Genomic DNA, 13264 nt, shown 5'->3' on the forward strand with positions numbered 1-13264 from the left:
TATATACCTTAGTCTTCCTGCTTACAATCTTCGATTTCGCGCTAAGTTTAGACTGTGTGAAAATTACCTAAAAATACTTAATGATCGATTAGAAAAAACATTCCCAGAATTCTAAGGCTATGTACAACAACCTGTAATTGTATCCTACACGAATATCCTCATTTAGACATGTTTATTCTTAAATAGTCATCATAACTTAAGACGACTGGTCTGTACCAGTCTGATTTAGTACTCTATGGTTCAGTAACCTTTATATAAGTAAATATATGTATACATTGTTTTGTTATTTTCATGTGATTGGTGTTCAGTCATCATGCATCAAATGTAAATAAGATAATATTTTAAGTGGATTTGTACTGAAAAATTCAGACCTGGACTCTAAACAATCTGAACTATTTTCAGTGGAGATCATTCATATGTTGCCATACCTTTCTATTACATCCATTTTCACAAGATAACCTCCCTTTGGAAACGATATCCAAGTTATTTACACATTTATTGACAAAGTCAACAATCGTAAATACTGTACATTAAAGCATCTAATGATGAACTGCCGTATTGTAAGACGGTTATATATACAATATAGACTGTGTTTAAAACAGCAGATCGTGTCGGAAAGATAGCCTTACGCTACCACCTGTTGTTTTTTAAATTCCATATTATTGATTTTAAATCATTTGTCAAACATTTTTAACAGTTCAGTGGCATGAAGGATGGAATCAATATAACGATGATAAATTGTATTCCATAAAACCTATCATCGGTGAATGATCTCCGTTCTATAGAGACAACCACCGAGACGAAGTTGTCCTTGCCCGCTTACCTTAAATATGCATATACAAAATATATGTTGAAATGCGAAGATAATCCTCGGTGCATAGGATGTGATGAGCCATTCACCGTTAAACAGTTTAATATTGGACTGCATTGACCTTGTGTCTACTCAAGGTTTTTTTTATCGTAACGTTACAAGTCTAAAGACCATTTTTGAAACTGTTAAGATTTATAAAATTTTAGCTGTCTGTCATATTAATGTGTCTACATTATAAAATATGACTTACCATTTTAATCCTTTGTGATGATATAACCATTTATGATTTTTACCATTTGTCTTTTACCTTTTGGTTTGTTTAATGTAATTTCCTTTTGGATCGCTGAGTGTTTAACCGATTGATGGCCCTAATGATTTTTCATGTGTTGACGGGCCGTTAAGTTTGTAATAATAATTTGCAATGACGTAAAAAAACGTATTCTTCGGTATCCACTGAGAAATTTGGCGAGGATTCTGAGTATCCACGGTCTCTCCATCATCTTAGTATCTGTTTTTGGCAATATTCCGTTTCTGATTTCTATTGTAAATACCATAGACATTTTATAATACCGCTTACAATGTCTAACACGCTCATTTTTTTTTTTTTTTTTTACGCGAAACAAAGTGCCTGATATTTTTCGAGCCGGTCAGTTTTCCAACATGTTAGTGTAGCCGCTATCTTGAACAACACATTTTAAACTTCTTTTCCAATACACCGGCTGTTGGTATCATTGAGCTGAAAATGATGAGGATATTTTTTATGAAATGATGCCGACAAAGTGCTGGTATTTTTTAACGGTGAAAAGGTTTAACATGACGGTCAATTTTTAACATGATGCATTTTTTTTCAACAGCACCTATTTTAGACTTCTTTCAAAATTACAACTGTGGAATTTCGCCAAAATTTATTTTTGATATACCAAGATGATCCAAACCAGCTGTTAATTTTCTTAAATCCAAGTTGGTCTCTACCGTAACCAAACTTCATCTCAAGTTCTTCTTGAATATAAGATGCTAGTCGAAGCCACAATAGGTGCAGTCTTGGAAAACTGCATTTAAAACTTCTCCAGACCCACTGTTGGTTGTGTATCATTGAGAAGACGTTTGTCTCACTTCTTATGTGGTTTAAAGAAATTTACGAAGAACAAATCCAACATACGCTGTTATCATTAGTATTCATATACCACTGTTAAGAAGTGTCCATCTGAAAAAGGATTCCAAGCTTAGAAATTGGGGACTATTCTGTACCCAGACACGACGACTAGTTCCACCGCGCGGGAGGGTACAATGTGGTTGATCAAGAGACAAAGGCTCAAAAGTCATTAGTGTCCGAAAGTGGTGACCGGAGAATTCAGGCGTTCCCTGTTTCATCGATGACACATGTCCTGCAAATCTCGGTCAATCCAATAATTAATATCACGTTCCCAAATGAGACCAAGTCAATAACAACGGACATGTCAGATACGCCATGGAGCACCAAACACGTCAAACTTCCATCTGATTGGTCAAACTCATGTGGAAGAACTGTGAACATTGTATATTCTACTATACATTGATCATGTATTGATTGCAACGATTGTTATGTAACATTACACAATAAATTGACCATGGCTTATATCACTCAACCTACTTAGTATCTCATTCATTGCATGGAAAGTCACGATTAAATACAGTCACGCGCAAAAAAAAAATGTCGCCTCGGTGTTTAGTCTCACCTGTATCCGCTTGATGTCTAGTAGTTTACATTGGGTCGGCGCAATTTAGTACTACGTAAACATGGCTGCGCCCTTCAGTTGAAGGTTTAGTGCAGATTTCTGATAAGCAAGGGATGCATAAGTTCTGTTCGAACTGTTTAAGAGCTACGAGGAATTTGAAAACGATCAAAAGGTAATACTAATTGTGAAATGCATTTCAAATTCCAGCGATGTCACCGATGATTGTGAATTAGAGACTTGTGTTCAGACGTTGAACTTGGAACTACATGTACATTGTAGTTACAAAGATGTAGCACTGACAACATTACAAGTGTATTCGATTGTTGTCGGCCGTGTTAGGAGAAGGCCGGATAATGATATAGATATTAATTGAGAACATCCTGGGATTACGATGAACCGGAACTCGCTTGAGCAACAGTGAAAAAAGCAACAAACTGAGAGTTGTGGACTATAACACGTTGGACACAACTCTTTGTATGTGTAATTTGAAAGTGCATTTAAAAATTTGGAGCAAGAAAGGTCGTCATCTTTTTCACATGGCCAAAATGTTAATGTGACAATGTATATAACTGCATAGGAAGTGCTCCTGTTTATTATCTATTTTTTTGTTAAAATGGCAATTTATCAGGACTTTGTTCATTATTGACTACAGTGTATAGCCAGTGACAACATTTAATGCAAATGTCATGAATTTACCTGTGTTCTCTTTTTAGCCACACTGTAAACAGTTGATAAACAATGGAGGCGATAAAGTTGGTGATTATGACAAAAGGCATGAACAACTTGATTGTCAGGTTTTTGTGTAAAAATGTACACGTTGCTCTGGTTGTTGGGTCTTGGCAAAAATATGACACCCTCTTTTCTTTATTGATTCAAATAATTTGATGTGTTTCTTTTTTTTAAAATGACCATGCAGTTGAATAACTCAATGATTTCACAACATGATAACTATCCCTGAAATACAGGATTAGTACCTATAGGCAGGGTTGTGCCCAACTTGTTTAAACTGTGTATTACCATGTTGTGTGCGTCCTTAGCTAATCCAAAAAATTAACAAATATGAAAGAACAGGGAAAACACACATTCCTGTCTAGTGCCTTGATCAAGAATCAAACCCAGGTCTCTGGTATGATAATTGACTGACTCTACCAACGGAGCCAAAGAAGCGTGCTCCATCATGATCAGTTGAATGACAGAGACCATATTTAGTGTTAGAGCCACACAGTCCTGTTCCTATTACATAGTAAGATACCTTTGACAGTATCAAACAACATGGGGAAGTCCAGTAATTAATCAACTCTTTAACATTATCTTGGGTGAATCTGTAATGTCTGGTCCACTTGTGATGTATAACAGGTTCTTAATCAATATTAACTGGTTCAATTTAAAGTCCATTTGATGGGATGGGTGATGGCATTGTTCCATCCTGTTCATAATTTATGTCGATAACATGCATCTTGTGAACTTCTCAAATCATGCTACACTTTAGGAGCCGCAACAGCTCATTTAGTTAAAATATGGACCTAGCCAGCTAACTTAATCTAAGTGGAAGATTGAAGGTATTTGGTTTTATGCTTATTACTCATGAGGAAGCTGAAAAATGGACTCATCTGTATGTACTGACATGGCCACGTTCTTGGGAAAGACACTTTACCCTAATCACTCTGGATGGCATATAACAGTCATGTCCCATGTTGTTTTGTGAAATAGCCACCATCCACAACAAGGCTCATGGTGATAAACTCAACCAACAAGCAAACAAACAAAATCTAATCTTATTGATTATTAAGATAGTCATCAGTCTGGGTTAACGGGTCATAGGTCACATTTTTTTTTTTACAACTTTTGCAACTTTATCAAGTCATGAGTCGTAAACATTCATATCAATCTTAATTTGATGATGTGTACTTGTAGGGGTATCTTGAGGTTAGCTGATAGTGTGACATCACTTTATCGATGCCTAAGTATTAACGAGACAGCTACAGCATTGCGTCCATTCTATTTTGTGGTCCATCCAGACCTGTTTGGCCAGCATCCAAGGGAAAGGGTAAATGGTGTTAATCGTTTTTATTATGTAAGCATATCAGTATAACCATAAAAAGCATTTTCAGTCTGAATATTTATGTTTTAGAATGACTTACAATAAATCTTTTTCTGTTGTCCGAGTGGTATAATTTCTAATTGGTTTTACCATTTATTTTCAGTTAAACAAGGCTTAGATTTTTGTACCAATTGATTGAGGAACAGCCATCTGTAATTTTAATTTATACATAGTATTACATATTTTCTAGGTCTTGCATTCAGAGTGTAAGGTCATGTAGATTGTTTGATTTAAAGGGACTACATGGTTAGATATTTATTTCACGACTGATAAAAAGCATTATGACATTTAAATATCTGTTAAAAATTGTGTACCCTCTGTTGAATATAATGTTTCAAAGTTTGCTTAACCAATTTGTTAACATTGTTAAAAAATCAAAATGAAATATGAGCGACCCAACACTTATTCATGTCATATCTTTCGGAGAGTGTAAACGATGTCTTTGCGCATGCAATTTTAGACTTAGATTAATTCATTTATTTCTCTTTGTCATGAGTATAGCATGAAATGAAAGGTCATTTTACAAACTAAGAATTGAAACATGGATGGCAAATTAAATTTTGATTAATTACATAATTGTACAAAGTAAGAAATCATATTAAAACAGCGTGTAAAAACGAGGCTCCAAAAGGTTTCGTTATGAATTTGGCTCTCTCTGATCTAAACAGCAGCAATGTTGGTAGACAATGTTGGATGGGAATCAAACGCATGGGGAAAAATAACAACACCTAACCATCTAGTCCCTTAAATGCTATTTTGTGCTAATTCATCAAAAAAGTAATTTGCTAGAAAAAGAACTTTGCTACATGAATATCATTGTTCAGTGTATATTTTCAGGAAATAAATGAAGAATCATTGAAGAAGTTGCATGAGTACTTGACGTCATTACAAAAGACAGGAAAGGCAACTCCAACAGAGCTTGTATTTTATGTACGACCACAAAAGAACAAAGGTAAATTTGCATAGTGAATGAACACTCCAGGGGATTTGTTTGGTTCTTATAATGATAAAATCAAGAGCATACTTGAAGCACTGTACTAATTTCTTACATAATGAGAATTTTGCTGTTGTTGAATTTTCAGATTTGCGCAGTGTCAAATTACACCTCAACTCGGAGAGTCTGAGGTCCACAGTCACCTCTGTTCTTTCCTCAGTTCATCTTCCTTTGGACTTTGTTCACAATATTCCTAAAAAGCGTTACCGACCTGTTGAAATTCGTTGGGATCCATCATACTACCATGTCACCGGCAAAAAGAACCCAGATAAGGAATACTATAAAAGGAGAAAAGACTGGACACTGCTGTGAGTTTTTGAGATACTCGTCTACATATCATCTGTTTTATGATTTACTTTATTGACACAGTGCATGTAACTTTTGTTAAGCTAATTTCATTAATGTCATGTAAAGAACAAGAAATGACCAGAAAGGTAATGAGGTAGAAATTTCAATTTCTGTGAATTTAGCAATTTTTAACTGAAGGTGATATCAATAGGAATTTTGCTGAACAAAATGACCATTGCATTTAATAGGGCGTTACTCAAAATAAAACAAAACCAAGCTACTCGTCTTAACTTTCTGCACTTTCAGTATTTTAATTACTTATTCAAGAAACTTTCTTTTGCTAGATTGACATATTCGTTAATTAAGGTTTTACTTTGTATGAAAGGGATTGGTTACATAAGCACTCAAACAAAGCTGTTGCTAAACGACTGTTGTGCCAGCAAATTCAACAGGAAATAGCTGTCCTGGAGCAGCTTGTTGTCTCAGAGATAGGACTCAAAGACCTCATTTGGAAGAATGACTGGGGCTTCATCCACTGTCTAGCTTCTCTGAAATCATTTCAGAGACTGCACCATGAACATCCAGGTGTAACTCGTCATGCCCTCAAAGGTCAGAGTTCATTAAATACTGTGATGAAATGAGGATTAATTCACAATTATTTTAGACTTGTCTTTTGAAATAACACGATAAAATTATCTGGGCTCATGTGACAAGAATGATATTACAGCTGCTACAATTTTTAACTAAACAGAATAGAAACATTGTCAAACACTCACTAATTTTTTGAAAGTAAATGCCAGTTTAGAAAAGTTGTCGACCCTATGTTGTTTTGATAGATAAAGTTTTCCTGTAGTAGGACTTAAAAATTGTTAAAACAGAGAGAATGAAACTTCTTGTGGACATAGGACCAAAGTGAAATAGCATGAATGTAGCCATACTCCACATGTTGTAATGTTTAAAGTGTCTTTTCCATGCGATCTTTGTGATGGATACCAACCAAGTTAGGGTAGAAAAATAGAAAAGTGAATGGGACTGACTGCCTAAGTGATAACAATAAGGCAAATGTACTGAAGATTTAAACAACTTGTCTTTGTGTATCTGATGGATTTAAGTCAGGTATATCTGATAGCATCCTAGGAGTATGGTGATAAAAAGATATATACAAACAGTTGTGCTGACATATTATATGCATTTAGTTAATACTGTTATATGTTTTTATGTTACAAAGCTGTTGGTATGCATGCAAGAAATGTGGTCTTTTCTGTAGATAAGACGCTAGTGTTCAGTAAGCAGACTGGAGTGAGTGCTGGTGGAGATATTGTGTTGAGTATTGAGGCAGTACCAACTGATTGGCTTAAGGTTTGTACATGGTACATGTAAATATGTTATCGGTTGTGTGAATACGACAACTAAATAATGGTTGTGTTTATCTGAGCAAAATTGTTTTTGTTGTGGCAAAGAATTTATTTTTTATCACCCTTTGCGATAACAAGTATTTAAGTATTTATTTCAACAACTTTTTACTATGAAGGTAGGTAATTGCTTGAATGACCTTTCATTGAAATATGTCTTAGATTTTTGTGAAATAAAGATCTCTCTGACAAGATTAAAAACACAAATTTTTTTTTTTTCATTTCTTTTGGGGTTTTAATTTTTCTGTAGAAGGTAATATCAACTTTGGCCATTTAATTTGTTATCATACTTCTACGGTTACGACCCTAAATGAGTCGCAGTACATGCCCTATGGACCTTTTGAATTTTTTAATCCTATTTCATCCTAGTCACTCAAGATGCTACAAATACCACCACTATTATTGAATTTTTGTGCAAAGGCAAAATTCCATTGTTCCTGAAAGAGATCCTTTGAATTCATCAGATTTGTTAGATCACTATCAGCATATTCTGTGGTTTTTCTATTGATTGTCAGATGACTGTTATGGGCCATGACTCTCTTGTATGAATATAACAGAAGATATATATCCAGATGGTTTTGATAAGTACAAAGCAGTTGTGAATATTATGGTAATATTCTGTCACATAGTGAAATTTGTGTGACATTTAACTTGCCACCATTCAAGTTTTTCTTTGTATTACATTTTTAAAGTAGAAGGTAGGGAAAGTAGCAAGAAGTTGACACAAACATAAAGCTAGTCTGTGTCTCTGCAGGAATCTTTAGAGCCTTATTTCTTGTTGGATAGTTATGGCATAACTTTGGCAACAAGACAGATCCATTTTGAATTAGATACTAAACACAGAACTCTACTATTTTATATTGACCTTTGCTTGGAATCACTACTTAACTTTAATCAGATATGAATTTTAAAGAAAATTAATTAGCAGTATACATAATAAAGAGCGATTTATTCAATCAACACTTCATTTGCCACCAAACAGAAAATGGACAATTTCCTATTTATATTATATTTTACTGGCAAAACTAGGAAAATTTTTCTGTATATTTTCGCAGATGCTGTCCCTGGTAGATGCCTACAAGAGTATGGTTAACAGATTACCATATATGGAAAGGAAATTGTCTGAACTTCTCGCCAACATCCATATCAGTCATCACGATAGACTTATAATGGCTGAAGAGTATGAACTTCTTTTAAACCAGATTCTGAACGTTCTACGTTGCAGTCAGGTAGATGTGGATCGTTACTTGCATGATGGAGATCTTTCACATCTACAGCTGATTGTAGAGGGGTAAGCTATTATTATAGATTATTGTTATAATAGAGAGAGACTGTTGATGAAAAAAGCATATTTATCCTTCAATATCCACTTTGATCAAATACAAATCATGACTCAAATTTAATGGATGGGCTTACTGAAGGCCAATATAGATATTTTTGTTTCTAACTTTAGATGTTGATGGGCTTATTAACAAGCATGGGTTTATTGCCAGACAAAAACATTACTAAAGCCAAACAGTATTAACTATCTGGCATTGAAACATAGTGTCATTTTCAGCGATTTTGTTTTAGCATTGAATTCCTGATATATCTAATCTTATTCATAACATTATAGAGGTGAAGCTCCCCTGACCTTGTCCACTAGTGGTCAGTTCATTGTGCCAGCTACAGTGCCCGGCTCCATGATTGTGAAGTTTATTGCAGAAAAAAAAGAAATCGCCTTCACACTGATTCAAGATATGGAACTGTGAGTTTTTACTGTTGTGTTTTAAAGAGATGGATTTAACATCTTATTCCAGTGCTTGTATTTATTTCCTCTCAGTTTCAAATGCATGTCAAAAAGACACACACCTGTTACTACAAATCTAGGAGTAGATAAAGCCTAACAATAAACTAAACGGCATTAAACCACTGTTTTGTCCTTGTAATTTTCATCATGGTTGCTAAGGGCCTTCAATGTTGAAACCTAGGCAACTGGAAAATCAAAATAAGTCACTGTGGCAAAAACCTAGGTTTATTTTTATAACTGAATGATTTCTAAACAGTTTGCATTAATAGATATATCATGAGTAATGCTAATATAAAGGCATGTTAAAACACAGCATGCAATTAACAGCAAACTTTGGAAAAAGAAGCTCCTACAATTATGAAAGACATTTCAGTTCTGGAAGGAAATGGTAAATATTTGATAGATTTACAACTGATTATTTCATATTTAACCTATGACCTTTGACCCTGATCCTAATCCTTTTACCACTTGAAACAGCAACTCTTTTCTGTAACAAACTGTTTTGATTTTGCTTGAAGGTTGATGAAGATGGAGTATGTTATTAGAGAACAATGCATGCACCGTCTGCAACTGACATCACTTGATCGGGACGAGAGCGTAACACCTAAACAAATGATCACCTGTTGTGAAAGACTGTTAGATGATGCAGTGTACCTATCAGAACTGTCAGGAGGCAGTGTCCGCGTGTCTAACTATTATGCTGTAATGAAGGATGGAGGAGTATCAATACCTTGGAACTGGAAAAGTGATATATCATAGCATGGACATAGATGTAACCAAGTCTGTGATCATTGTGTTGGTTAGTGTTAATAATGGGTTATATAAACAATAGTCACCCTTTCATCAGAATTGTGACCTTTAAAGAATATTTTGGTTACTTCATATGAATATATTGAAGTTTGTTCTGATCAGATTCTTGGTATATGACACTCTGTAATTCTAATGTTTTGTCTTTACCCCGTGCTGTGATAAGGGTTCTTCATCAGAGAGGAGTGCCTTTGGTAGTAGTCAAGTGTGGATCTTCATAGACTCTACTGTAGCCTTCCCGTATCAGATGGTGATCTGTTGTTGTGTCTCGTCAGTTCTTAAAAAGAGTCTTTTTATTGATATTTGTTGAGAAGTACTGGATGGATCTTACTCAGATTTCATATGTAAGTTCCCCTTGGTCCCTAGTTGTTCCCTTTCGATTTTGAGAACTGATCAGAAAAAAACTAAAAAATGGCTGTCAGGAAGTCATCTATGTTATGAAGATGAAAGTTTATTTACTTATCACAATATCATGTGATGGAGGATGGAACTTTCTCAGATTTCATATGTACTGTAGGTTCATTTTGTCCATAGTGGAGCAATGTCCATTTTCAGACTGATTGGAAAACAAGGGCTGACAAGTGGCTATATTTTGACATTTTTGTAATTGTAATTTCTTTAGAAGATTTTAAGTAATCATTCTCCATTTTCAAGGATCCCATTGGTTCCAAATTAGATTTACATAGTTGAATAAGGGCTGTATTGAAAATAAGGAAAAAGATCCAATTGTTATTAAACTAAGAAAAATCATAAAATAGTGAGTGCAATCTTTTGTTGACAGGTGTAAATGGTGCTAAATGTGAATACCTGTCAATACATACTGGTAATTTATAGTATACATATGTATACACAAAAATTAGAGGGATTATAATGATAAAAGCTGCTATCAGAAAATATTATCAAAGATTGTTTATTTACCTATAATGAAAAAGACACCAATCTATCTTGGTCAATATCTCAAAAAGAACACGATAAACAGATCCAGATATAATTAATATACATTGTATAATTACTTGCAAGCTGGACTGTATACATGCATTTGAAACAAGAAAAGAAACAACATGGCAGATAATGTCACATCTGTTGATAACTTCAGACAGACTTTCAATTTAGTGATATTTATTTGTGTGGAGAAAACTGTCATGTTTGTGTCAATTTCCTTTATGGTAGCAACAAAGAGACATTGTAGTGTTGAGTTGAGGCTCTAGATGGTATTATTTAGTACAATAGTTTGGTGGGTTAGAGATGTTTATTTAAAAACTTTATGATATACAGCTATATTGATATGACCATGTATAGGGCATTCAAAACATATCTTATAGTCAAATTGATTTATATAATTAGTGGTCAATAATGGCATGTCACCTATTATTGGCAGTTACAGTAGCAAGATTGTAAGTTTTTACATTGTTGAATATCAAAATCCTCAATCGTGAACATTTTTCACTCCAGCCTTCCAAAGTCATGTGTTGTCAGACTCACTACATGCAGCCAATGTGACTCCTTTTTCAACGTGGATTACTCACAGCTTCTGAACACATTGATGTTCTTGGGAGTTATCCAATGTTAGTAAGAACCAGAACAGAAAATAGCAAAAGATACATTGTAGATGTCACTTTATTTGGTGATCTTAAAATTGGCTGCTTCAGATTTTGGTGGTCTGGATGAAGAACTGACAAAGTTAATTAAAACTGACTAGCTTAAAAATTTCCCACCGCACAGTAGGCTGTACTCAGTACTCTGTATATGTCAGTAGTAGAAGGTGAGAATGAAATTTTTATGTGTGCTATTTATTGCTAAAGATTGTTTTGTTTGTTATTGATTGTTTTGTTTGTTAAATGCTATTTTGTTTCAAGATTTTCAGAAGAAGTTTTTTTGTTTGTTTTTGTCTCTTGAAGCAGGACATCAGTGTCAGTATTTGTGTTAAACTCTAAACTTTTCAATTTACATACCTGCTATTATGGTTATATTTAAGCAAGAGCATCTTAGTACATGTTTTATCAGTTAATAAGATTTCAACAAATGGTTGAAATTTAATTAATGCTTATTGATTTATTGTGCAATGTTAAAGACTTCTGTTTAGCTTTGTGTTGAACTTTATTTTTGTCAAAGTACATAAGCTACCTTAATGAAACCTGGGACATACTTACTTCTACACATAATCATCTTAGTGCACATTTCAGATTCTAATTTTCACTTACTGTTGCTGAGGAAACTAATTATGTCAGTTTTCTGCGAGACATGTAATTACATGCAATTCTTGTGATGTTTTTGTTTCCTAATACTATTTTTTCTATGTTATACACTCAATATTCTTCAAAGAGAATAGCCTATAGCTTCCGTCAATTTAGCTCAGATTCTACTGAAGAGTGACATGTTCATCAGAATATTCTTTATTTCTTAATAAATAACGATTGAATGATTTTTGTGTTTTATTAGGAAATCTTTCAATTTTCCTCCTGGGATTCTTACCTTGAAAAATATTCAATGTCCATCCAGTTGCATGAGAAAAGTATGCAAAATAGCAGTATGAGTGGGTGCGGAAGCATTTTACTGATTTTCTTAAATACGGATATGAAAAATGTAATTTTGTTGTGTGAAGTTGAAGAGTGATTAAATAAAGAAATGATTGAAGTTTTTTTATTGTTTTATTTAATGGTACTGAAATGAAATAACAAAATAAAATAAATGCTGATGATATTAAAGTCATTTGATAATGTTGTATGCTAATGATGTAAAATTAATAACTGCACACTCCACTACTTTTGAGCAACATGTATTTCACAGTTGCAAAAATAAATTATGTAATTAAGTAGCTTATATGATTCACCATCAGCAATTTATACAAAAAATATAATATTTACACATGGCATGAAAAAAACAAAAAGGTCAATTTGGGGGAGCTTGGCGAGATACAGAGGACAGCTGCATTAATGTTTCTGTGTAAGGAGAAAACGATAATGTATCTATCATATTAAGGTCTCTCACGAGAGCTCTATTAAAAAACTAATTTTGACAAAGCTTTGAAACCTAAGGGCATATGATAGAATACAATAAGTAATTATAGCTGACATGTATGTCATTTTATATCACAGACTGCTTATACAGGGTCACTACAGTCAATCATGTCGCTAAAAATCAGTTGATCATGTCGCTAAAACAACAGGGTCAATTGTATCACGAAAACAAAAGGGTCCATCATGTCACGAAAAGAACAGTTGATTGTGTCACTAAAACAACAAGGTTGGTCATGTCACTAAAACAACAGGGTCGATCATGTCACTAAAACAACAGGGTTGATCATGTCAAAAAACAACAGGGTCGAAAAGTCACTAAAACAACAGGGT

At 34.0% G+C, this 13264-nt stretch overlaps 1 protein-coding gene across 1 annotated transcript; it reads left to right on the forward strand.

Annotated features, from left to right (window-relative positions):
* Positions 1-2602: 2602 nt before the first annotated feature.
* LOC132543608 (T-cell activation inhibitor, mitochondrial-like) lies at positions 2603-12555 on the forward strand. The gene is made up of 9 exons (XM_060207122.1): positions 2603-2698; positions 4441-4573; positions 5465-5579; positions 5710-5929; positions 6295-6518; positions 7177-7268; positions 8377-8612; positions 8937-9068; positions 9629-12555. The coding sequence occupies exons 1-9, from the start codon at positions 2640-2642 to the stop codon at positions 9867-9869; spliced, it is 1452 nt and encodes a 483-aa protein (XP_060063105.1). The 5' UTR covers positions 2603-2639; the 3' UTR covers positions 9870-12555.
* Positions 12556-13264: the final 709 nt, after the last annotated feature.

This window comes from Ylistrum balloti, unplaced genomic scaffold (genome assembly GCF_031769215.1).
Source record: "Ylistrum balloti isolate Yb309-2 unplaced genomic scaffold, AGI_CSIRO_Ybal_v1 Utg369760, whole genome shotgun sequence".
Lineage (NCBI taxonomy): Eukaryota > Metazoa > Mollusca > Bivalvia > Pectinida > Pectinidae > Ylistrum > Ylistrum balloti.

Bases quoted from the DNA above. Each gene is read 5' to 3' on its own strand.
- LOC132543608 (XM_060207122.1), top strand. From the start codon at position 2,640: ATGCATAAGTTCTGTTCGAACTGTTTAAGAGCTACGAGGAATTTGAAA. The intron at 2,699-4,440 runs GTAATACTAATT...GTGTACTTGTAG, and splicing joins AATTTGAAAACGATCAAAAG to GGGTATCTTGAGGTTAGCTG. The intron at 5,580-5,709 runs GTAAATTTGCAT...TTGAATTTTCAG, and splicing joins ACGACCACAAAAGAACAAAG to ATTTGCGCAGTGTCAAATTA.